The sequence below is a fragment of the Ooceraea biroi genome, chromosome 11 (assembly GCF_003672135.1).
Source record: "Ooceraea biroi isolate clonal line C1 chromosome 11, Obir_v5.4, whole genome shotgun sequence".
NCBI classification, from domain to species: domain Eukaryota; kingdom Metazoa; phylum Arthropoda; class Insecta; order Hymenoptera; family Formicidae; genus Ooceraea; species Ooceraea biroi.
In genome coordinates, this window is record NC_039516.1 from 13,009,435 (window position 1) to 13,030,327 (window position 20,893).

The 20,893-nt window shown below is 40.2% G+C and overlaps 8 protein-coding genes and 1 long non-coding RNA gene across 11 annotated transcripts; 4 read left to right on the top strand and 5 right to left on the bottom strand.

Moving 5' to 3' along the window:
• Positions 1–36: 36 nt before the first annotated feature.
• LOC105275341 (nardilysin) lies at positions 37–5,468 on the bottom strand. The gene is made up of 13 exons (XM_011332109.3): positions 5,157–5,468; positions 4,706–4,955; positions 4,399–4,512; positions 4,116–4,311; positions 3,840–4,045; positions 3,588–3,758; positions 3,167–3,510; positions 2,567–3,067; positions 2,323–2,473; positions 2,118–2,251; positions 1,631–2,009; positions 1,031–1,553; positions 37–840 (listed from the first exon to the last, which is right to left on the bottom strand). The coding sequence occupies exons 1-13, from the start codon at positions 5,447–5,449 to the stop codon at positions 677–679; spliced, it is 3,426 nt and encodes a 1,141-aa protein (XP_011330411.2). The 5' UTR covers positions 5,450–5,468; the 3' UTR covers positions 37–676.
• Positions 4,966–5,625, top strand: LOC105275340. The gene is made up of 2 exons (XR_893226.2): positions 4,966–5,275; positions 5,432–5,625. It is a non-coding gene; the product is annotated as an uncharacterized LOC105275340 (long non-coding RNA).
• Positions 5,613–7,147, bottom strand: LOC105275338 (GDP-D-glucose phosphorylase 1). 3 transcript variants are annotated; one of them, XM_011332108.3, is made up of 5 exons: positions 6,875–7,147; positions 6,516–6,796; positions 6,331–6,433; positions 5,918–6,227; positions 5,613–5,831 (listed from the first exon to the last, which is right to left on the bottom strand). In XM_011332108.3, exons 1-5 carry the CDS (start codon positions 7,079–7,081, stop codon positions 5,716–5,718), a joined length of 1,017 nt encoding a protein of 338 aa, XP_011330410.2. In that variant the 5' UTR covers positions 7,082–7,147; the 3' UTR covers positions 5,613–5,715. The 3 variants fall into 3 exon arrangements, with proteins under 3 accessions (XP_011330410.2, XP_026829661.1, XP_026829662.1); XM_026973860.1 differs by having other exon boundaries at positions 6,516–6,786; positions 6,856–7,018; XM_026973861.1 differs by having other exon boundaries at positions 6,516–6,786; positions 6,875–7,007.
• Positions 7,148–7,292: 145 nt separating this feature from the next.
• Positions 7,293–9,064, bottom strand: LOC105275337 (probable DNA-directed RNA polymerase III subunit RPC6). The gene is made up of 4 exons (XM_011332107.2): positions 8,889–9,064; positions 7,950–8,562; positions 7,699–7,860; positions 7,293–7,579 (listed from the first exon to the last, which is right to left on the bottom strand). The coding sequence occupies exons 1-4, from the start codon at positions 9,056–9,058 to the stop codon at positions 7,508–7,510; spliced, it is 1,017 nt and encodes a 338-aa protein (XP_011330409.1). The 5' UTR covers positions 9,059–9,064; the 3' UTR covers positions 7,293–7,507.
• A 96-nt stretch (positions 9,065–9,160) lies between these two features.
• On the top strand, positions 9,161–11,192 carry LOC105275345 (ejaculatory bulb-specific protein 3). Its single transcript, XM_011332120.2, has 3 exons — positions 9,161–9,811; positions 10,072–10,619; positions 10,907–11,192. Exons 2-3 carry the CDS (start codon positions 10,415–10,417, stop codon positions 11,065–11,067), a joined length of 366 nt encoding a protein of 121 aa, XP_011330422.1. The 5' UTR covers positions 9,161–9,811; positions 10,072–10,414; the 3' UTR covers positions 11,068–11,192.
• An 81-nt stretch (positions 11,193–11,273) lies between these two features.
• On the bottom strand, positions 11,274–12,681 carry LOC105275344 (ejaculatory bulb-specific protein 3). The gene is made up of 3 exons (XM_011332119.3): positions 12,154–12,681; positions 11,812–12,021; positions 11,274–11,588 (listed from the first exon to the last, which is right to left on the bottom strand). The coding sequence occupies exons 2-3, from the start codon at positions 11,999–12,001 to the stop codon at positions 11,407–11,409; spliced, it is 372 nt and encodes a 123-aa protein (XP_011330421.1). The 5' UTR covers positions 12,002–12,021; positions 12,154–12,681; the 3' UTR covers positions 11,274–11,406.
• A 71-nt stretch (positions 12,682–12,752) lies between these two features.
• Positions 12,753–14,498, top strand: LOC105275343 (COMM domain-containing protein 3). The gene is made up of 4 exons (XM_026973878.1): positions 12,753–12,904; positions 12,983–13,245; positions 13,340–13,611; positions 13,764–14,498. The coding sequence occupies exons 2-4, from the start codon at positions 13,113–13,115 to the stop codon at positions 13,932–13,934; spliced, it is 576 nt and encodes a 191-aa protein (XP_026829679.1). The 5' UTR covers positions 12,753–12,904; positions 12,983–13,112; the 3' UTR covers positions 13,935–14,498.
• A 20-nt stretch (positions 14,499–14,518) lies between these two features.
• LOC113562974 (DNA-directed RNA polymerase III subunit RPC6-like) lies at positions 14,519–16,350 on the bottom strand. Its single transcript, XM_026973877.1, has 4 exons — positions 16,088–16,350; positions 15,150–15,762; positions 14,899–15,060; positions 14,519–14,778 (listed from the first exon to the last, which is right to left on the bottom strand). The coding sequence occupies exons 1-4, from the start codon at positions 16,120–16,122 to the stop codon at positions 14,707–14,709; spliced, it is 882 nt and encodes a 293-aa protein (XP_026829678.1). The 5' UTR covers positions 16,123–16,350; the 3' UTR covers positions 14,519–14,706.
• Positions 16,351–18,142: 1,792 nt separating this feature from the next.
• Positions 18,143–20,893, top strand: LOC113562975 (COMM domain-containing protein 3-like). The gene is made up of 4 exons (XM_026973879.1): positions 18,143–19,050; positions 19,286–19,548; positions 19,643–19,914; positions 20,062–20,893. Exons 2-4 carry the CDS (start codon positions 19,416–19,418, stop codon positions 20,230–20,232), a joined length of 576 nt encoding a protein of 191 aa, XP_026829680.1. The 5' UTR covers positions 18,143–19,050; positions 19,286–19,415; the 3' UTR covers positions 20,233–20,893.

Genomic DNA, 20,893 nt, shown 5'->3' on the forward strand with positions numbered 1-20,893 from the left:
GCGGGCGAGGGGGTTCTCGGATACGGTTGGCTGACATTTTCGGAAGTTTACTGATTTATTGAAAACGTGTTGTCATGTCTTGAATACAATTAAAAGAATATGAAAAAGTGTACGGAGCGAATACTTTTTATCTTCTTCCGCCAGAATCTCCCGACTATCTTCATTACAATGTTTCGTTATTCCTTACATTTTCCTATGATGTTTCCGTTTTTAATTATTAATTTTATAATATTTTACGAAAAGTGCGCGACGGTAAACGACGAATAATTTGTAAAAAGCTCGCAAACTACTGCTTAAATGCTAACTAACGTTCTTTAAGAAATTTCATTCCAATTGAAAGACGGTTTTTCCTACATATTAACTTATTAAATATTAAATAACGCCTGAAATATCGAAGTTTACGTGTATGCGTTGTAATTTATTAATGTATAATTTCATTTTTTCATATCATTAATTGTTACAATAACGGCAACGTATACATCGAGAGTAGAGACAGTAGCCTGTAAAATATTTACGAGAAAACTGTTCCCTAAAGTCCGCATTCCATCGTAGAGTATTTCTTAGAGTTAGTGCTTCACGTAAATCAATTCAATAAATAGAAAAGAGCTATGACATTTCTTAAGGTAGTAGTATGATTTATCATTTTATTAACCGATTACACGTTATTGTTGGAGCGTCATTTGTCTAGCATAGGATGAATCCCTTCACTCGGTGGATAAAGTTCGAGCCGCTGCTTGTACTTTTGTATGTCAGTAATGTGATTATCTCGTATTTTATCAATTGTATATTCTAAGGAGTACTGCAAGTATTCCGAATCCGGTTTGCCATCCTCTGTAACGTCTGTAATGAAAAAAGTAACGTAAATTATACATGCAACCTCTTAGTAACGACATTCTTTAATATTAATTTTAAAAATGTTGCATTCAGGGTCGAAAGAATCATTATTAAAGTATCAGTAAAATGGAAAAAGAGAAAAGATGCGAGGAAGGAGGAAAGAATACTACGTCAATAATATCTTCGATAAACTTACCGGAAACTTCGATATTGTTGAGATCGTTCGTCTTTTCTTCGTTCTTCATGTCTTTATTCTCGTTCGGAGCAGTTCCCACGACGTGTACGCTCAATTTCCTGTAGTTGCCTCCGTTCGGCGTATACTTCATGACCCAATCCTTCACCTCGTTCATCGTGATATTCTGTATCGCGACGACTTCCCTCTCGATTCTATCAAACATGTACTGCCACTTCGTAATTTCATTCCAGTTCCTGTCGAACTCCTCCTGCAAGTCGATATCGACGCACTGCTTCAATTTCGTCAGCGAATCCTTCGCGTTGTTGAAGTCCTCTTCCGAGGTTTCTTCTAAAGTTTTCATAAAAAATTTTAAAAATTCCTCGATCCGCCGGTCCACGTGCTCAGTCGTGTACTTGTTCGCCTGAATGTAAATTGTGATGCAACACCCTAAAACCCCGTAGATGTTCCTCAAGCTGCAGGAAATGTCGTAGCCGAGCTGCTCCTGCGTTCTGAGCTTGTTGAACAACGGCTCCTCCATTAGTAGCTGAAAACACACAAACGCGCGACACTTAGACTAACGTGTAGAGTAAACCGGATTTCATAGAAAGACGGCCACATTACCATCAGCAAATCGATCAACACCGACAGCTCGATCGACTCGACTCCTGCCTGATAGTAATTCACCACTACGGAATTCGCGTCGGTTTTATTGAGATTTCTCAACTTGCAGTAGTGCGCGCCCGAAGGTATCTGCGAGACTCTCATTTGCGGTATCATATCGGGAAGCAGCGATCCGCAATCGAGTATCTCGACAAACTTTTTCACATTCTCCACCGCAGCCTCTTCCGTCGTGTTGCCTTGCACGAGACACTGTATGTACAGGTGATCGGTGAAATCTTTGATGAAGTCTTGAAATTCCTCGAAACAGACGTCACGTAAAACGGTGTACGTGTCTATGTACGTATAGTGAACGTGCTTCAGTATGCACAGTCTTACGTCCCTAAAAAATGGATAAAAATCGCATGCGTTTTATTTATATTGATCGGTTATTATTTAATAATATTTCCTAACTAATGCGATTAATGCTCAGACAATGAAGAATCCTTACCTGGCAAGCTTCCCAGGCCTTATGAACGAGTTGTAATATTTCTTGAGCTGCTGCTCCTTCGCGAGCTCAAATAAATCGATTTTCACAAGATTCGAATAATTCCGTATGTATTCTGCGATAGTTCTCGACAGGAGCTGTAAGACGAGGAGAACGTTGCTGGACCAGGAAATTAATTACAGACAATTTCGATACGATAAACACTCACTGGTAGCTTCTCGTTAAACCCATTCACTTTCACGGTGATACCCTTCTCGCTGGCGGTAATGTCGTAGTCGAGATTAGCCGCTGTGGCTGGATACAATTCCTCAACTAGTAGCAGCTTTAATATCGTGACGTACAAATCCATGAGAGCTGTGCTGAAATATCATTAATGCGAACGTTGTTTCGAACGATGTAATAATTCTATCGCATTTACGATCGTCAGGATAGGAAATACCGTTGCTACTTACTTCTTCGACGACTGGAGCACCAGGGGACTGATGAGATGGAAGTTCACGAAGCAATCTGGCAGAAGGAATTTCGTATCCGGACGATACCAAATTTCGCAGATCAAATTGCCGTACACCTTCGTGGGATACTTCGCTACGTTCGCCGGTAGCGTTATGAGGGAGAAGTCGCTGGTGAGGAACTCGTTCGGCAACGACAAGTGGAATTCCGGCAGCGGTTCGATCGTTTTCCAACGCTCGATTGCTTCCCGCGGTACTTCGAGGTCGTCATAGTGCGTGTTGAACCACGGCTCAACCTTGTGCAGCTCCTTGTCAGTGAATTTATTGTTGAGGACTATAATGTTCACGTGCTCCGGCACCAAGCGGTCCATGCAGCACCGTATAAGCTCCGGATTGTATTCGAAGTAGAGGCTCTCCCCTATTATGTAGTCGCGCGGTGGGTAGAAGTGCATGTTCTCGCACAAACGCTCCACGTAATCCACTGGGTCTTCATCCTCGGAAAATCTAAAACGAAAAAACCAAAAGCCGCGTTAGAGCCAAAATCTCGAACGCAAAATTAATTTATTTCGCGCAATTTGTTCATTCTTCGGGCTATTGCTTTACCTGAAATCGGTCTCTTCGATCTGACAGATTTCATCGTAGATCCTCTTCTGCGGGCCCTCTCTTCTCATCAAATTGATAAAAGAGAAAATCGCGTCCAACACTTCCGATAGGTGTTCCTGTCCCTTGTCGGTGAGCATCACGGTCAGCTTCATCAGAGCGTACATGGAATTGTGCTCGAAGTCATTCTCGTTGCTGCCGCAAAGTATGTCCACAGCCCACATGTTCTTGCGCAGATAACTGATTAAGGAACCTTTCCCCTCGTGTCCCAGAATCCACGAGACGTAGTCGTGCGGTTTGCTCTTGTAGAAATCGAGCAGCGAAGGCATCGCCCATGTTAACTCCAACTGAAAGACGATTTGTATAACAGAATAAAAACGATGAATTTAACGAAGATATACGTTTGTATAATTTTTTTACCTACCTGACCGTAATCCTTGACGGGCTTGATGTTGTACATCCTTCGGAATGCTGGAGTATCGAAGGAAACGGCGTCCTTGAACTCGGTGAAGTCGGTCGGTGGAAGTCCGTTGTTCGGTATGTCCGTGAAGCACGTCGTGACGTATTCCTCCAACTTGTCCAGCGACAGTCTCGCCTATAAGAGCAGATGTATGTAAGGAAACTCGTTACAAGTCGCTGTTACAAGCAAGCTTTGCAACGAAGTTTTATGACGTACCTGTATGGTCAGCGTCATTCTGTTGGCACTGTAATGACGTTCTCTGAATTTGTGTAGCTCCGCGTAGAGCACATCATCGTCCACGTTGTCGCGCAACGTTACCAGATTGCCCCAGACGAACTTGCCAGCCGGGTGGCCCGCGCGCGCGAAAGTCGAGAACAGTTGCTCCTTCCTGTTCTCGTCGTCCGGTACGGCCAACTGAAATTCTACGTGAGCATGGCGTATCAAAATGACGAGCAATAACAGTAACGGCACGATTATAATATGTGTATATACCGCTTTCCACGGCCTCGCGCTCGCGCGAAATGGCGTCCTTCTTCATCAAAGGCTTGATGAAGAACTGAGTGAAGCGATCGAGCGCTGGAAATAGATACTTCTCTTGCACGTCGAAGTAAAACGTCGTGATCTCGCAATCGGTCATAGCGTTCGAGAAGCCACCGTGCTTACTGAGAAACGAATCCAATTCGTTTTCCTGCAAGTAAGATGATACTTATGGATTCGTGAATGTGAAGGAATTAATTTTATTCGTAGTGAATCTGTGCGAGTTTGATATATATACTTGAGGATATTTCTCTGATCCCATGAAGACCATATGCTCGAGGAAATGCGCCATGCCTGGGATCTCCGGTGGATCGCTGAAACTGCCCACGCCTATGGACAAACCACATGCTGCCTGTTCATGAAAAATTTTGCTTAAATATTACATGGAAAACGGTATACAGGTAAATTATAAATTAAGCATATCGATTTAAAGTTAATTTTGGATAAAAATTGTTAAGAGAAAGGTTGAGACATTTTTAATATAAATTTCAGGAAAATCAAAGAGGATAACGCTCTCCTTCCATTATCATTGCACTTGTCAATACCTTCTTTTCCTCTCTCTTAACGTGTTTAGTTGAAACGCCTACTTCATCGTCGCTTGCACTGTCCATGTCATCTTCATCAACATCCTCATCATCATCATCATCATCCTCTTCATCATCATATTCCTCACTTTCACCTTCCGTTTCATCTTCACTGGTTTCATCCTCATCATCTTCGTCTTGCGAAGCACTTGTTTTTGAATATATGTCAGATACCAATAAAGCTGTCAAGCCATTCTGCAATCTGATGACTCTAAATCCGACAGACAATGATAATAAGAATTCAATCGAAAAAAAACGTGATAAACAAAATGACTATACAACTTCAAATATCAAATAAGAGTTAAAGAAACCAGACAACAGGAGATCAATGAGACAAGATGACATGCGACGAAACGCGACGTCGAGAGGAAGCTACGGAAGGACGCAGATACAGCAGTAATAACTTTCTAACCTGTACTCCTTCTTGTCGTTTTCCGACTTCACGGGTGTCTCCAAATACTCTACTCGACGACGGTCATCGTCGCTGGCCGCACGCTCCGTTTCCACCATCTCGACGCGCGAAGGATTGAGGTTAGTTCCACCAGTGGGATACGAGCCGACTGGGGTACCTGCAGCGGGGTTCTGAATCGCCTTTCTGTCCGGGGCACTTTGCGTAGGCCTCTTCGGCATTCTATCTGACGAGCACAGATGTCTAATCACGTATCTGATAACGGTGAATCTTTGCAGAAGAAGACCACGTGTCATCCGAACGCCTTTGACAGCGTTCGGAAAACATGACGGTGCGGAACGACCGATCGATGGTAGGTAGATCTGATTGGTGGGTCCGAAAGGATGAGCGGGCAATTGTATTTTCCAGTCTTTTTAGACAACTGAGATGTATAATGCTTAATTAGAAAAATATAGAATATATATTTCGTCCATTTTAATTTATATCATTCAATAAATACATCACTATCTGTTCCCTGAATTTCTGATTTCGTCTTGTATTTTTCTCCCATCTTCCTTTTTTTTTATTTCTCTAAAATATCTTTAAGTTCATCCCTGAGCAGTGAAAAATATTCTTCCGTAATATCGTTGAGATCTTCGATCACGTCGTTTTCCGTCAACTTGTCGTATATTTCTTCATCTAAAACCACATGAAATGTGACAACAATTTGAATTTATTTCGATGCGGAAATGTTATGGTACTGACTGTAAATCTCTCGATCCTACCTCTGATCGATAAGTGACCAAACAGCTCGCACACCGCAGGTATGAACGCTGTCGTGTCTTTCACGCCGGTAGAACTTTTTCTAGCCCAGATATAAATGCGTACATCATCGTACAACTCACTACTGGCTCTCGACCTCGCTCGTGTGATGTACACATTATGCGCTACCTGGCACGCTTGTAAATAATTCGCCACGAGGAATGCTCGAGCTACGAGATCTCCGATATCTTGAAAGCTAGACAACTTGAGGCAGAATCCTTTCGCCGGATAATCTACCAGTAGACGCACACCGGACACGTAACTGCGAGTATCCTGAGACAAAGTAATGAAATAAAAATAAAACGTTCATAATGCAATAATGTAATAATTGCAAGACTTGTAATAAACGGATTGAGCCCAATGTGACGTTACGTACGATGTATTCAAGCGGCATCTCCTGCTTCAAACAGTACAAGTGCCAGTGTAAGTGATTCACGGATGCATGAGCGCAGAGACTGTTGAAAGCGAATCTCAAATACCTGAAAACGAGTTAAAACAAGAGATGACACGTCGTCCCTCGCGGCCTGGACGTTTCTCAACGATAGAGCGACCTACGATTACCGTGAACCACTCAGAAGACACAACTCTATCGCCTTGCGGAGGCTGTGCTCCGTCACGACCTGTGGCAGACACTTGAAACGCTCCGTGAGAAGCAAGCTGTGACCCTGCTCCAGGGGACTGGCGTTAATCGCGACCACGTCGTTACCGTCACCGTTCCCTACGTCGAACAGCGTCTCCTGCGGCGTCAGCTTGGTGAAATTGAAGCCCATGGGACTGAACGGTTGCAACATGGACGTGATCGATTGTGGCTTGCGCCTATGCAGAGCTCTGTCTGGATTTAACTGAAATCGTCACTGCTATCGTTACGCACGACTGGCGAAAATTCGCTCATTTCACGTACTGATGAATGTTTAGATCACCTGCGCCAGAAACCTGTATTTTCCTCGTAACGTTTTGCAGCTTCTTATGTTTAAAGTGTATCGAAATAATTTTGCTTCTTCAGCCCGCTGCCATGTCCGCCGTAAAATACGATCGAGCGACGACTCAGTCTCGTCGTATGGTTTTACAGTAAAATTAAAGTCTCCCTCATCGTAGGAGAACATGGGAATTTGTCTATCCGGAGTCATGTTGCAGCATGCAACGTGTTGACACTTGACAGCTAACGCATATTGCGGCGGTAGTGGGAAACAGCGAGTCCAAAGTGAGCACGGTTGGTAACTACTAGCAGTTATCCGATTATTGATACTATCGTATCATTCTGAAAATAAATTATTTACACAAATTATCCCAAAGTTCCAAGATATATTTTTAAAGAAATAAAATAGGTAAGACACGCGATTTTTATAAAATTGCTACCTGTATTTAGCAGTAAACTATAAGTAAAATAAATAATATAAGAATACTACAAATCTCCTTGCGTGGTTTTTATATGTACAAAATAATTTTCTAAATTCAGGTATTTTCGTACCAGTCTCTTATCTATCCAAACGGAAAGAAGAGAAGGTAAAATGAAATATTTGCATAAATTACTATCTAAATTTCGAGTGTATCTATTATAGCCATTCTCGGATGTACTGGCACTTGATAGGCGTGATGGGGCCATCTTCGAAACACTGCGATCTCACCTGCAGGAAAACAAGAACGAGAAAAGAAAAAATGATTTTTCCTAAATTCTTTCAGTTATTCGATACTTCAAAAATCAACGTTAAAATAAATAAATAAAATATTACGGACACACACTTACCGGACATATGCCGCACGGAGTCCTGATCAATCCGGGTGAACTGAGCAAAGGCTGAATCGCCCTGTATAGATTGTTTCCATCCGCTGAGGGTACTCTTTCAATCTTCCCGTCGTAAACCAGGGTGTTTAAGATCATCTCCATATCGTCTACGGATAATTTTACCTGCGAACATCGTCGATTCTCTTTAACTACAGCGAGAAACTGCGTACGAGAAAAGAACTCTTGACACGTTGTTCACGACAGCAGTTTACCTTGCTTATTCCTAAATCCGAGATGAACTTCCATACTTCCTTGGACGACGCGTACGTCATGTTCCTCGCGGCGATGGGGCCTGCTTCGCAGCTCTTCATCTTCTCCCTCTTTTGCTCGAGAAATCGATAACACTGCTGATTCAATATATCGACGAACTCCGTCTCAAAGTCCTGGTCCTGGTACCACGCGCCACCCGTTACGGATTCGTCCGGTTGCAAGTTGTACAGCATGTACACCTTTTTCTTACTCGCTGCTACAGATTTAACGACCTTGATGAACTTTTTCGTCTCGAGGCTCTTCAGAATCTTCTGCAATTGCGTGTGCATCAAGTTCGACTTGAATCTGATGTCTCGTGTCCATATTCCCTTGTTCCCAGCCTCCTCAATGATCTTGTACACGATCTTCTCTTCATTATCGGCGCCTTTAGCTACTTTTTGAGGATCCTTTAACTGATAGGATAATGAGTCCCCTTGCTTGAAGAGCTCAAAGTACCCCTGTGACAGTAGCTTGTTTATGATCTGAGCTCGTTGAATCGGCTGCAAGTCCGGCATCTCAACAGCCAGATCTTTGTCGGAGATGCCTTTCGGTCTAGTTCGCGCTAGAGCAAGTATTCTGGAAAAATATATGTTGCTGTGAGATGAGTAATAAAACACGACAATTTTACACTATGATATTGTAACATCAAATCGATGAAAAATCAAATTATTTTGTGACAAATAAAAATTACGTCTAGCTAGAACATGTATTGAATAATTATTTAATTGCAATTATTAGAACAATCTGTAGAAAGATTTTTTATAAGAGAAATTTACAACAATAGTCATTGTTCAACATAAAGATTAAAAGTATTCAGAACTCCTGAACGCGGAAATACAGATGATTCACACGAACATGCTCCAATGTCAAAGCGTTTAATTAAGGTAAGATAACTTCCGTACTTTTGCTCGATCGTCTCGGGGTCATCGAGTTTCATGTTTGCATTCTGTAAACCGCTGCCCTTCGCTTCCATCATGAGTAAAACGATAAGAATGATTAAGCCTATTACACAATGCAAAGGAACAGGCAACAGGAACAGGGAATAGCCAATCGCGTTGCTCGATTTGGTCATCCGTACTCAAATCGTGTAACGCGATTGGTTATTCCCTGTTCCTGTTGCCTGTTCCTTTGCATTGTGTAATAGGCTTTATCCTCTTCTTTTCGGCACTGCTACACATTAGAGGTTACATTTTATTAAATTCTGTCTTCTTGCTACAGAGCTGGTTCACGTGGACTTAGCTTACATTAGGTTAGGTTAGGCTGTTCTTTTCCATCTAACAAAACGGCGCACGCATAAAAAGTTATTCCGAAGATAAATCTAAAGAGAATTTTACTGGCATCACTAATAGGAATTCGGACGTTTATATCATAATAAAATTTGTCAAATTCGTAAGAATATGGAAGTGGCTATCCTTGAACGATGCGTCATTAAGATTGATTAATATCTAAAGCACTTTTCTCGAAATCATCGCCGAAAACATTCGTGAATATTGAATGTGCGAGTTCGATTCAATACGCGAGTTTCGAACTTTCGAGTTTTGATTAAAATTTCTTCTAACACATTTCGGGAGAATTATAAAAAATGCAACGTTTGAGAAGAAAATATTTCTTAGAAAAAAAGTAATATTTAACACATTGCGGACGGATGACGAGATATCTCGCATTTCATGTTACGCATATAAAATATTAAAATATTGAAAATAATTTAACAACTTGCAAATGAAATGCAAGCTATTTGCTTCCAGATTTGTTTAATTCTTTTGCCAGATAATTCGTCCCCGGCTATTTTTGTACTTGCATCCTGAAGCCAAGAATCTTTTAGCAGGTATCAAAAATACCCAAACTCGTTTACTGTGTATTGAGCATGACTAATGGGGGAAGAAACTGTTAAACTAATCTCGCAAGAAGTTAAAAGGAACGGCAAATAAAGCGTTGCTTTCGGAATTCGCGCGGGTGGTTTTACGAGACATCGCCATCCAATTCTGCGTTTTCGTTTTAAGAGGCTATCACATTCTCATATTTAACGTTGTGCACACAAACGCAAAAGCTTATTCGTCACGCGTAATGGTATTTGCGGTTTATCAGCTCACATTTAACCAGCTAATCTGCCAGAAGCAAATCCCCCGGACGAATTTTACGTCCGCATTTTCTGGAAACTCGTTTAACGAACGCTCTTTCCACTGCCCCTGCGTTTTGTTTTACTCGTCCAGAGAAACCGGAGGATCAACCTTGTCGAAAGCTTGTCGCGAGCGGTTTTTTCTTTCTTATTTCGAGAAGAATGGACGTCACGTCCTCTCTTCTCTTGTACGGCAGTGGCATTCTCGCACGTCCCTCTCGTCGTCTATAAATACGAGCATGGGGGACACCATAGCGTCCAGTTCTATCGGAATACCCGACGATTGCGCGTTTGAAAATCGAATATAGAAAAATGACCGGCAAATCGGTGGTGATCGGCCTCGCGCTGATTTGCGGCTTGCTGCTCACGTACTCAATGGCCGAAGAGAGATACTCGAGTAAATATGACGACATCGATATCGATGCGATACTGGCCAATCCTCGTTTGAGAAACCAATACGTCAGCTGTATGCTGAACACCTCCCCCTGTGTCACCGCAGCTGCACGCTTCTTGAAAGGTAATTTTTTTTCCTTTTTTTCTCTCAATCATGCGACTGGAAACAGATATGCCGCGTTTGCAAAGTTATTGACCCCAATGTTAATTCTTTTTCGTAAAAAAAACTAATGTATTATGTTCAATATATCGCATTTGTATTTAAATTATTATTATATTTTCTTCTCGTTTTTTTTTAGTCGAGATACTAACGATGTCCCGAAACATTTTAATAATTAATAAGAATTACAAATATCTTTATGCAGAAGTATAATTTTTTGTAATGCATCGTCTCTCGATCTTACTTTTTAGAGAAATTTGCAGAGGCGTATATCACGAGGTGTAGAAAATGCACGGAGAAGCAAGTAGCCTTCCTAGACAAAATTACTGATTGGTATATGAAAAATGACCCCGCCACTTGGAAACGCGGTGTGGAGATGGTCATTAAAGAATTGCGAAATAAAAATATGTAAATGTCATCACGTGACGTCTCTGTGGTGACGTCGCAATTAAGCTTAATCCTCAAATTTTGCATCTCTTGCGACGATAGCATTATAGATTTTCTTGGTACATTCAATAAAATTAAATTTACCGAGAAGAGAACTTGGCGTTGATAAATGGAGAGAATTTTTCTGAAAAGGAGTATTACTGACTGATTTGTTAATATAAAAAAATATAAAAATTTCGATTTTATGTAATAATAATATGATTTTAACGCGCAAATACGCCAGCGCGCTGCGTTACTCAAAAATTCTCTCCATGCAGAACGGAGAATCCTGTACATATAAGTAGCATACGTAACAAAGCGAAGATTACGAGTCCAAGAATTGTTCGAAAGCTGTAACGTATTTTTCGTTGGGGTCGAATTTACGGAGAAACTTCGCCCAAGCCTGCGGTTTATGATTCCTCAAGTGATTGCCTATCTTCTGCGCCATCTCCTGCTGCCTCGGGTTACACCTTGCGCAAACTGAGGCCACTGCGTCCGGGAGTATGCCTATGTGCGAAAAGAACAGAGATTATTTCAACTTCCATTGATCTGTATCGACAAATATACGCTAGAGGAATGTTTTCCCAGTATTCATTTTTTTCTTCCTGTTTTTTGTTTTTTTTTTTTAATACAGAATGCCGCATTTTTCCCTTGTCACTTGGAAGAAGTGCAATAAGTATGATAAAACTACTGCCAGAATGAAGAAAAAAGGCATCAATTGCGCACTCACGTCTGAGGGTGCGTCCATCGGCGGTGCATGGGCCTCTGTCGAGAATGCAATCCATGTACTGATTGAAGAGACGATCGCTGTGGAGAATCGCATCCATGTCCAGGTTGTCGAACGTCTCCGCGTAGTACTCCGTCCCCGAAACGAGCGCGGAAAGCGCAAGAGCGAATAACAGAACGAACGCGGGTCTCATTCTTCTGTGGGAATGCCGTCCTACGCACAATGGCAATGGCAAATGTATTATTCCCTGCGTACACTCGCACGCAATTACGGTATACAGCGTTCAGAATAAGAAATACAATATATTCTGTACGTTGGCTGGAACAAAAAAATACGTGTGCTCACCTCGAAGCTTCAAACTCAAGGCTATTGTCCAATGACGAGATAAGCTGGAATCAGTTTTTACGAATCCGGCCTTGTACCAAAAAAAAAAGAGAGACTCTCGGTTTTACTCGAAACAGCTTGATTTACTCCTTTATATAATAAGGCGCCGAGCGAGATGTGAATTTTTGTATACACAATTTTGTTATAAGTATATATCAACACTCATCGTTTTACGCAAGATCTGTAGAAATGCGGAATCGATTTGCTCGTCATGGCACGTAGGGTTCATTAAACGAACGTGACAACTGGTGATTAACAGACCAGACATATCAGCTTCGTGAATCTGACACGCGTGTTCTCCAGACTGCGACTTATAATTGCATATTGAGATAAAATTCGTAAGAAAAACTCAGATTCGTGATCGTGCTGTCCCGATTGTCTCGAGATTGAGAGAGAGAGGGTGCGAAAGAGAAGCGGAAGAAGCGCGCGTACGGAATTTGAATGAAACGCAACTAACTTCACGTGATTGATTAGTTCGCTGTCAGAAGAACTTCGTGCGTAGATGGCGCGTAAGTTAGTGAACTTTTTTTCGCAAGAGAGGCGTGTGTTTTTGACAGCACATGACAAGTTTGACAGAAGGAATAATCGATGCTTGATATCGAGACGAAGGTACTTTTCTCAAGATCTTTCGTAATATCTGTAGTGCGCGGTTAGCGAAATACGCAAGTGTAACGTATGAGTGATAGCGTTGTTCAGAGGTTACATTTTAGAGGTTAACCCAATTTTTATCTTACGTTTTTCGAAACTACATTTTAACAGGTTGAAAACGTAACTTTTTTTATATTTCCAGACAAGTTCATTCGTCAATATGCAAAGAATCGATCGATATTTCATAAAACTTGATCCGCATACACGTACGTGATAAGTAATTGTTGTTACCTATCATTTGCGTTAAAAAGCACCCACTGCATTATTGCGAAATGGAACTGACGAAGGGAATTATCGACGGTATAGCGGACATCCAAAACAGCAATCTCTTACCCGATGAAACGTTTTGGCAGTTACTGGACACCGTAGTATCTTACATTTGCAGGAACACTAATGATACAAAAAGTAAGCAAGTCTCGTTTGAGCCATTTCTGCGGACTGTAAAATACTTGAGCTTATTACATTATTAAAGATCGTTCTATCTTATTTTTCTTGTCAGGCATCACTAGTTTATATCCATCCAAGCCGGATTTAATAAAAGCCGCCGTTGCCAACATCTCTTGTCTCTTCGTGGAGGCTGCCAGACACGATTACGACGAGGAAAGCTTGAGGATTTTCCTCCAGGATGAACACATTAGCGGCCAAAGAACGGAGAAGCTGTGTAACGCTTATGCGAACAGCAAGCTCGATATCCAGACCCAATTGGAACTGACGGGGGATAACGTACCACATATAGTGGACATTGATTGGCGGCTGCATCACTGCGTCAAGGTGAATTCTTCATTTTTCAACAATGACGTGTATTATATTATTATATATTATTATTTTAAATAATATATTATATTATATTATTTTAAATAATCTTAGCAATGTACAAAACGTCTTCCATATAAATAACGTCAAATAATTCTGCTTGTCCACAGGTTAGCACTTGTCGTTCGGTTAGCATGCCAATTTATAACATTCGACTGAGCTTGAAGAAGTCCAGTGAAATAAAGTACATAACGTTCACGTGTACCATACAACAGTTGCAAGAGTTGGTGTATAAACTGAAAGATATCGTGAGGCACGTTGAGAAAATGTCAAATGTATAGACATTGATCCCGAGCAATTATTATTTTGCGAATATAGAGATGCCATCGTTCTCGTGATGATATGTACGTTCCGTCGAGGAGGAGAATACGATCAGGCGATTGTAAAATATCCAGTCTGCTAGGCGCAACGTATTTTGTGTGCATTAATTAAAATTGTGTTCTCTGAGGCCTAAAGAACTGTCCCGAGGACAGTTGAAATTTATTTTGTATTCGCTAATTGGACTGAACAAGTGACAACACATTGTTCCTCGACAGACTGTAGTGTAAAGGATGACGTTCCGTACGAATAATACACTATTTATTATAGGTGTAGTCAATTATATTTTTGCAGTAATGGAACGAATATCTTCTAATCCATGTGGAATCATTGTCGCGTTATTTTCATATGGTTATACATGCATAGGCATGCACATATATGTAAAAACTGAATTAAAAGTAGTGTCCCTTCGCTCTTGGCGGTTTCACGTGTCTGTCTGTCTAAAAATTGATATTTTTGTAAGACGAAAAAAAAACAATGCTACGGTTATGTCTCTTGACTAATTAAATATAGAATTATATTAGTAATTAATAAATTTCTCCCCTTCTCTATTATATACGTAATATATAATTTTTTAACCATAATACACTATATACAAATAAAGTATAGCATATGTACCAATTTCCTAAATTCAGGTATTTTTTTCGTACCAGTCTCTTATCTATCCAAACGGAAAGAAGAGAAGGTAAAATGAAATATTTGCGTAAATTACTATCTAAATTTCGAGTGTATCTATTATAGCCATTCTCGGATGTACTGGCACTTGATAGGCGTGATGGGGCCATCTTCGAAACACTGCGATCTCACCTGCAGGAAAACAAGAACGAGAAAAGAAAAAAATGATTTTTCCTAAATTCTTTCAGTTATTCGATACTTCAAAAATCAACGTTAAAATAAATAAATAAAATATTACGGACACACACTTACCGGACATATGACGCACGGAGTCCTGATCAATCCGGGTGAACTGAGCAAAGGCTGAATCGCCCTGTATAGATTGTTTCCATCCGCTGAGGGTACTCTTTCAATCTTCCCGTCGTAAACCAGGGTGTTTAAGATCATCTCCATATCGTCTACGGATAATTTTACCTGCGAACATCGTCGATTCTCTTTAACTACAGCGAGAAACTGCGTACGAGAAAAGAACTCTTGACACGTTGTTCACGACAGCAGTTTACCTTGCTTATTCCTAAATCCGAGATGAACTTCCATACTTCCTTGGACGACGCGTACGTCATGTTCCTCGCGGCGATGGGGCCTGCTTCGCAGCTCTTCATCTTCTCCCTCTTTTGCTCGAGAAATCGATAACACTGCTGATTCAATATATCGACGAACTCCGTCTCAAAGTCCTGGTCCTGGTACCACGCGCCACCCGTTACGGATTCGTCCGGTTGCAAGTTGTACAGCATGTACACCTTTTTCTTACTCGCTGCTACAGATTTAACGACCTTGATGAACTTTTTCGTCTCGAGGCTCTTCAGAATCTTCTGCAATTGCGTGTGCATCAAGTTCGACTTGAATCTGATGTCTCGTGTCCATATTCCCTTGTTCCCAGCCTCCTCAATGATCTTGTACACGATCTTCTCTTCATTATCGGCGCCTTTAGCTACTTTTTGAGGATCCTTTAACTGATAGGACAATGAGTCCCCTTGCTTGAAGAGCTCAAAGTACCCCTGTGACAGTAGCTTGTTTATGATCTGAGCTCGTTGAATCGGCTGCAAGTCCGGCATCTCAACAGCCAGATCTTTGTCGGAGATGCCTTTCGGTCTAGTTCGCGCTAGAGCAAGTATTCTGGAAAAATATGTGTTGCTGTGAGATGAGTAATAAAACACGACAATTTTACACTATGATATTGTAACATCAAATCGATGAAAAATCAATTATTTTGTGACAAATAAAAATTACGTCTAGCTAGAACATGTATTGAATAATTATTTAATTGCAATTATTAGAACAATCTGTAGAAAGATTTTTTATAAGAGAAATTTACAACAATAGTCATTGTTCAACATAAAGATTAAAAGTATTCAGAGCTCCTGAACGCGGAAATACAGATGCTTCACACGAACATGCTCCAATGTCAAAGCGTTTAATTAAGGTAAGATAACTTCTGTACTTTTGCTCGATCGTCTCGGGGTCATCGAGTTTCATGGCAGAGAGAAACCTTCTTCTTCTTCTTAGTGTTTAATGGCACTCGATCCCTTTCAGGTTCGATATGGCCAATTTCAAAAGTGAGTTAAATACGAAATACGAAATAACAAGTTGAAAAAAGAACTCGGGACAATCGTTGTGCACCTAACGATTGTCCCCTTCGGAATCGCCAGAGAGAAACCTGAGAGCGGCCACCAGCCTCCACGGGCACATTTCCTGTAGTGAGGGTCAAGGGAGAGTGTGGCCGATGTAGGGACTCATCGCTGATTGGCTCCGCCATATTGAGAACTTCCGCTATTTTCATATATATAGACATACATTTGTATGATATCCGAACACCACTGCCACCTATCGACTTGAAATTGTAAGGGTATATTCCTACTATCACGTAGGTGCTCACTAAGGGAGGGTTTTTCGAAATTCTACCCCTAACAGGTGAGAAGGTGTAAAATGTATTTTTATTTAATTCTACACATAAATATCGCGGACGCGAAGCCGGGACGGGGGATGCTATAGTAAATAATAAATTGTAAAATATAATCTTTTCATCACTATATATTCCTTCCAAATAGTAAAAGCATTAGAGAATCTGTAGTATTGACACATTGTCTATATTTAAAGAGATACGTGACGATTTATTTCATTATGGACACAATTCGATGGATGAAGATCATACATATTCTCTTCAACGATTTTCTCTAATATTTGGAGGCTAAGTATTAACATGTATAATATTTACTCTTTAGTAGAATGTTACTGATACGATTATATTACTTCTTTACATAACATTTTGCATTCTTTCGCATTTACAATACATATATGTACGCTTTCGAAAGTCGCGCTTAATTCATCTCATTGTGCTCAACATGGCGGCTTCCGGCTTATTGGCCACACTCTCCCTTGATCCTCTCTAATTTCCTGACGTTTATCTCTACGTTTGACCGGTTTGACGCGCCGCCTGACAAATAGCGTTTTCGACTGACTGGAACTGACATGAGTTTTAGCGCTCCCGAAAATGTGTTATGAATAGATTATGATGCTAGACCTATTGTAGACCCGGTCAGAGTTTCCGCATTCAACGTGCGAAAGTAGATTAGATAATCATACGTAATATTATAAATGTAATAATATAATATGATTCGTGTCCAAACTATTCACAAGGAAGCTTTCCCATGAAACTCTACTTTCGAACGAGTCATAGTACGTTCGAAAGGGAAGGTAAAAATATTTTATGCTTTTATATAAATTTTCATCCGCAACACTGTACATACAGTCATGTCAGAATTTTATAATAAATAAACACTCGACAGTATACAAACTATATAAATAAATAAAAAGTTTACAAATATTAAATGTATATGTTTATGTCTCATTATATACGTATACTTCCAAAATATAATAAAACATAAGAAATCATTATTTACATAATAATTTATTATTTACATAATAAAAAAATATAATGCAAACACAAAGAAACAAAAATCCGAAGAAAAAAAATTATCACAACTCGGTCTCGAACCCAACTTGCGCGGATGGCAAAATACGAGTCTCGCGCTTAGCCACTAGATTTGTTTTGTTTTTAAATTCTTTATTGAGATCCACTAAAGATATTACAAATAATATGTTCCAATAAACAAGAACTGACAATATCAAAAATTGCAAAAAACTTCAGCGAGGGCCATCTTAGACCTTAAAGCTCAGTATACAATATATCTTATCTGAATTTGTACTTAATATCTTATTCTAACTAACTTAAACTTAAGTGTTAAGTTGTACCGTATAATATATATATTGCTAGAAAAAGGATCCTGAATGAAAAAACTAGCGTACTTGCTTAGCCACTAGACTACCGCGCTTCACGCCGAATTGTAGCTATTCATAGTATATACTTTCCGTACCGCTGGAAAATGCTCACTTGTATCATTACCGAGCGTAAACGAACTGACAACGGCCGTGCCACGTTGCAAAACACCAGTTCCCGTCGATCACTGAAGTCAAGCAACGTTGGGCACGGTGAGCAGCTCGGATGGGTTGCCGCCGTGTGCTGTTGTCTGGGGTGGGATAAAGTCACTAGATGGTCAATCTAGTGACTTTAGAGTGGGAAGGGTGGATTATAACCTTAGCCGACTATTGGTTCGACATGGTTATCGACTATTGGTTCGACATGGTTATCGACTATTGGTTCGTCTTGGCCGTATTAGTCCACAGAGACTAGGTGCTAGACGAAGAAAGTCTGTGGTGGTGTGGTGGGAAGGGTAAGCTTATTCAGCTGATTCGGCATATCACCGATACAGAACGAACTAGGAGGCTGGTGGCCGCTCTCTGGTTTCTCTCTGTTCATGGTCATGTTCGGGGTCATCGAGTTTCATGTTTGCATTCTGTTCGCTGCCCTTAGCTTCCATCATGAGTAAAACGATAAGAATGATTATCCTCTTCTTTTCGGCACTGCTACACATTGGAGGTTATATTTTGAAAATAATTTAACAACTTGCAAATGAAATGCAAGCTATTTGCTTCCAGATTTGTTTAATTCTTTTGCCAGATAATTCGTCCCCGGCTATTTTTGTACTTGCATCCTGAAGCCAAGAATCTTTTAGCAGGTATCAAAAATACCCAAACTCGTTTACTGTGTATTGAGCATGACTAATGGGGGAAGAAACTGTTAAACTAATCTCGCAAGAAGTTAAAAGGAACGGCAAATAAAGCGTTGCTTTCGGAATTCGCGCGGGTGGTTTTACGAGACATCGCCATCCAATTCTGCGTTTTCGTTTTAAGAGGCTATCCAACATTCTCATATATTTAACGTTGTGCACACAAACGCAAAAGCTTATTCGTCACGTGTAATGGCATTCTTTACGGTTTATCAGCTCACATTTAACCAGCCAATCTGCCAGAAACATCCCCCGGACGAATTTTACGTCCGCATAGGTTAGTGAACTTTTTTTCGCAAGAGAGAGGTGTGTGTTTTTGACAGCACATGACAAGTTTGACAGAAGGAACAATCGAATATCTGTAGTGCGCGGTTAGCGAAATACGCAAGTGTAACGTATGAGTGATAGCGTTGTTCAGAGGTTACATTTTAGAGGTTAACCCAATTTTTATCTTACGTTTTTCGAAACTACATTTTAACAGGTTGAAAACGTAACTTTTTTTATATTTCCAGACAAGTTCATTCGTCAATATGCAAAGAATCGATCGATATTTCATAAAACTTGATCCGCATACACGTACGTGATAAGTAATTGTTGTTACCTATCATTTGCGTTAAAAAGCACCCACTGCATTATTGCGAAATGGAACTGACGAAGGGAATTATCGACGGTATAGCGGACATCCAAAACAGCAATCTCTTACCCGATGAAACGTTTTTGCAGTTACTGGACACTGTAGTATCTTACATTTGCAGGAACACTAATGATACAAAAAGTAAGCAAGTCTCTTTTAAGCCATTTCTGTGGACTGTAAAACACTTGAGCTTATTACATTATTAAAGATCGTTCTATCTTATTTTTCTTGTCAGGCATCACTAGTTTATATCCATCCAAGCCGGATTTAATAAAAGCCGCCGTTGCCAACATCTCTTGTCTCTTCGTGGAGGCTGCCAGACACGATTACGACGAGGAAAGCTTGAGGATTTTCCTCCAGGATGAACACATTAGCGGCCAAAGAACAGAGAAGCTGTGTAACGCTTATGCGAACAGCAAGCTCGATATCCAGACCCAATTGGAACTGACGGGGGATAACGTACCACATATAGTGGACATTGATTGGCGGCTGCATCACTGCGTCAAGGTGAATTCTTCATTTTTCAACAATGACGTGTATTATATTATTATATATTATTATTTTAAATAATATATTATATTATTTTAAATAATCTTAGCAATGTACAAAACGTGTTCCATATAAATAACGTCAAATAATTCTGCTTGTCCACAGGTTAGCACTTGTCGTTCGGTTAGCATGCCAATTTATAACATTCGACTGAGCTTGAAGAAGTCCAGTGAAATAAAGTACATAACGTTCACGTGTACCATACAACAGTTGCAAGAGTTGGTGTATAAACTGAAAGATATCGTGAGGCACGTTGAGAAAATGTCAAATGTATAGACATTGATCCCGAGCAATTATTATTTTGCGAATATAGAGATGCCATCGTTCTCGTGATGATATGTACGTTCCGTCGAGGAGGAGAATACGATCAGGCGATTGTAAAATATCCAGTCTGCTAGGCGCAACGTATTTTGTGTGCATTAATTAAAATTGTGTTCTCTGAGGCCTAAAGAACTGTCCCGAGGACAGTTGAAATTTATTTTGTATTCGCTAATTGGACTGAACAAGTGACAACACATTGTTCCTCGACAGACTGTAGTGTAAAGGATGACGTTCCGTACGAATAATACACTATTTATTATAGGTGTAGTCAATTATATTTTTGCAGTAATGGAACGAATATCTTCTAATCCATGTGGAATCATTGTCGCGTTATTTTCATATGGTTATACATGCATAGGCATGCACATATATGTAAAAACTGAATTAAAAGTAGTGTCCCTTCGCTCTTGGCGGTTTCACGTGTCTGTCTGTCTAAAAATTGATATTTTTGTAAGACGAAAAAAAAACAATGCTACGGTTATGTCTCTTGACTAATTAAATATAGAATTATATTAGTAATTAATAAATTTCTCCCCTTCTCTATTATATACGTAATATATAATATTTTATAACCATAATACACTATGTACAAATAAAGTATAGCATATGTACCAAG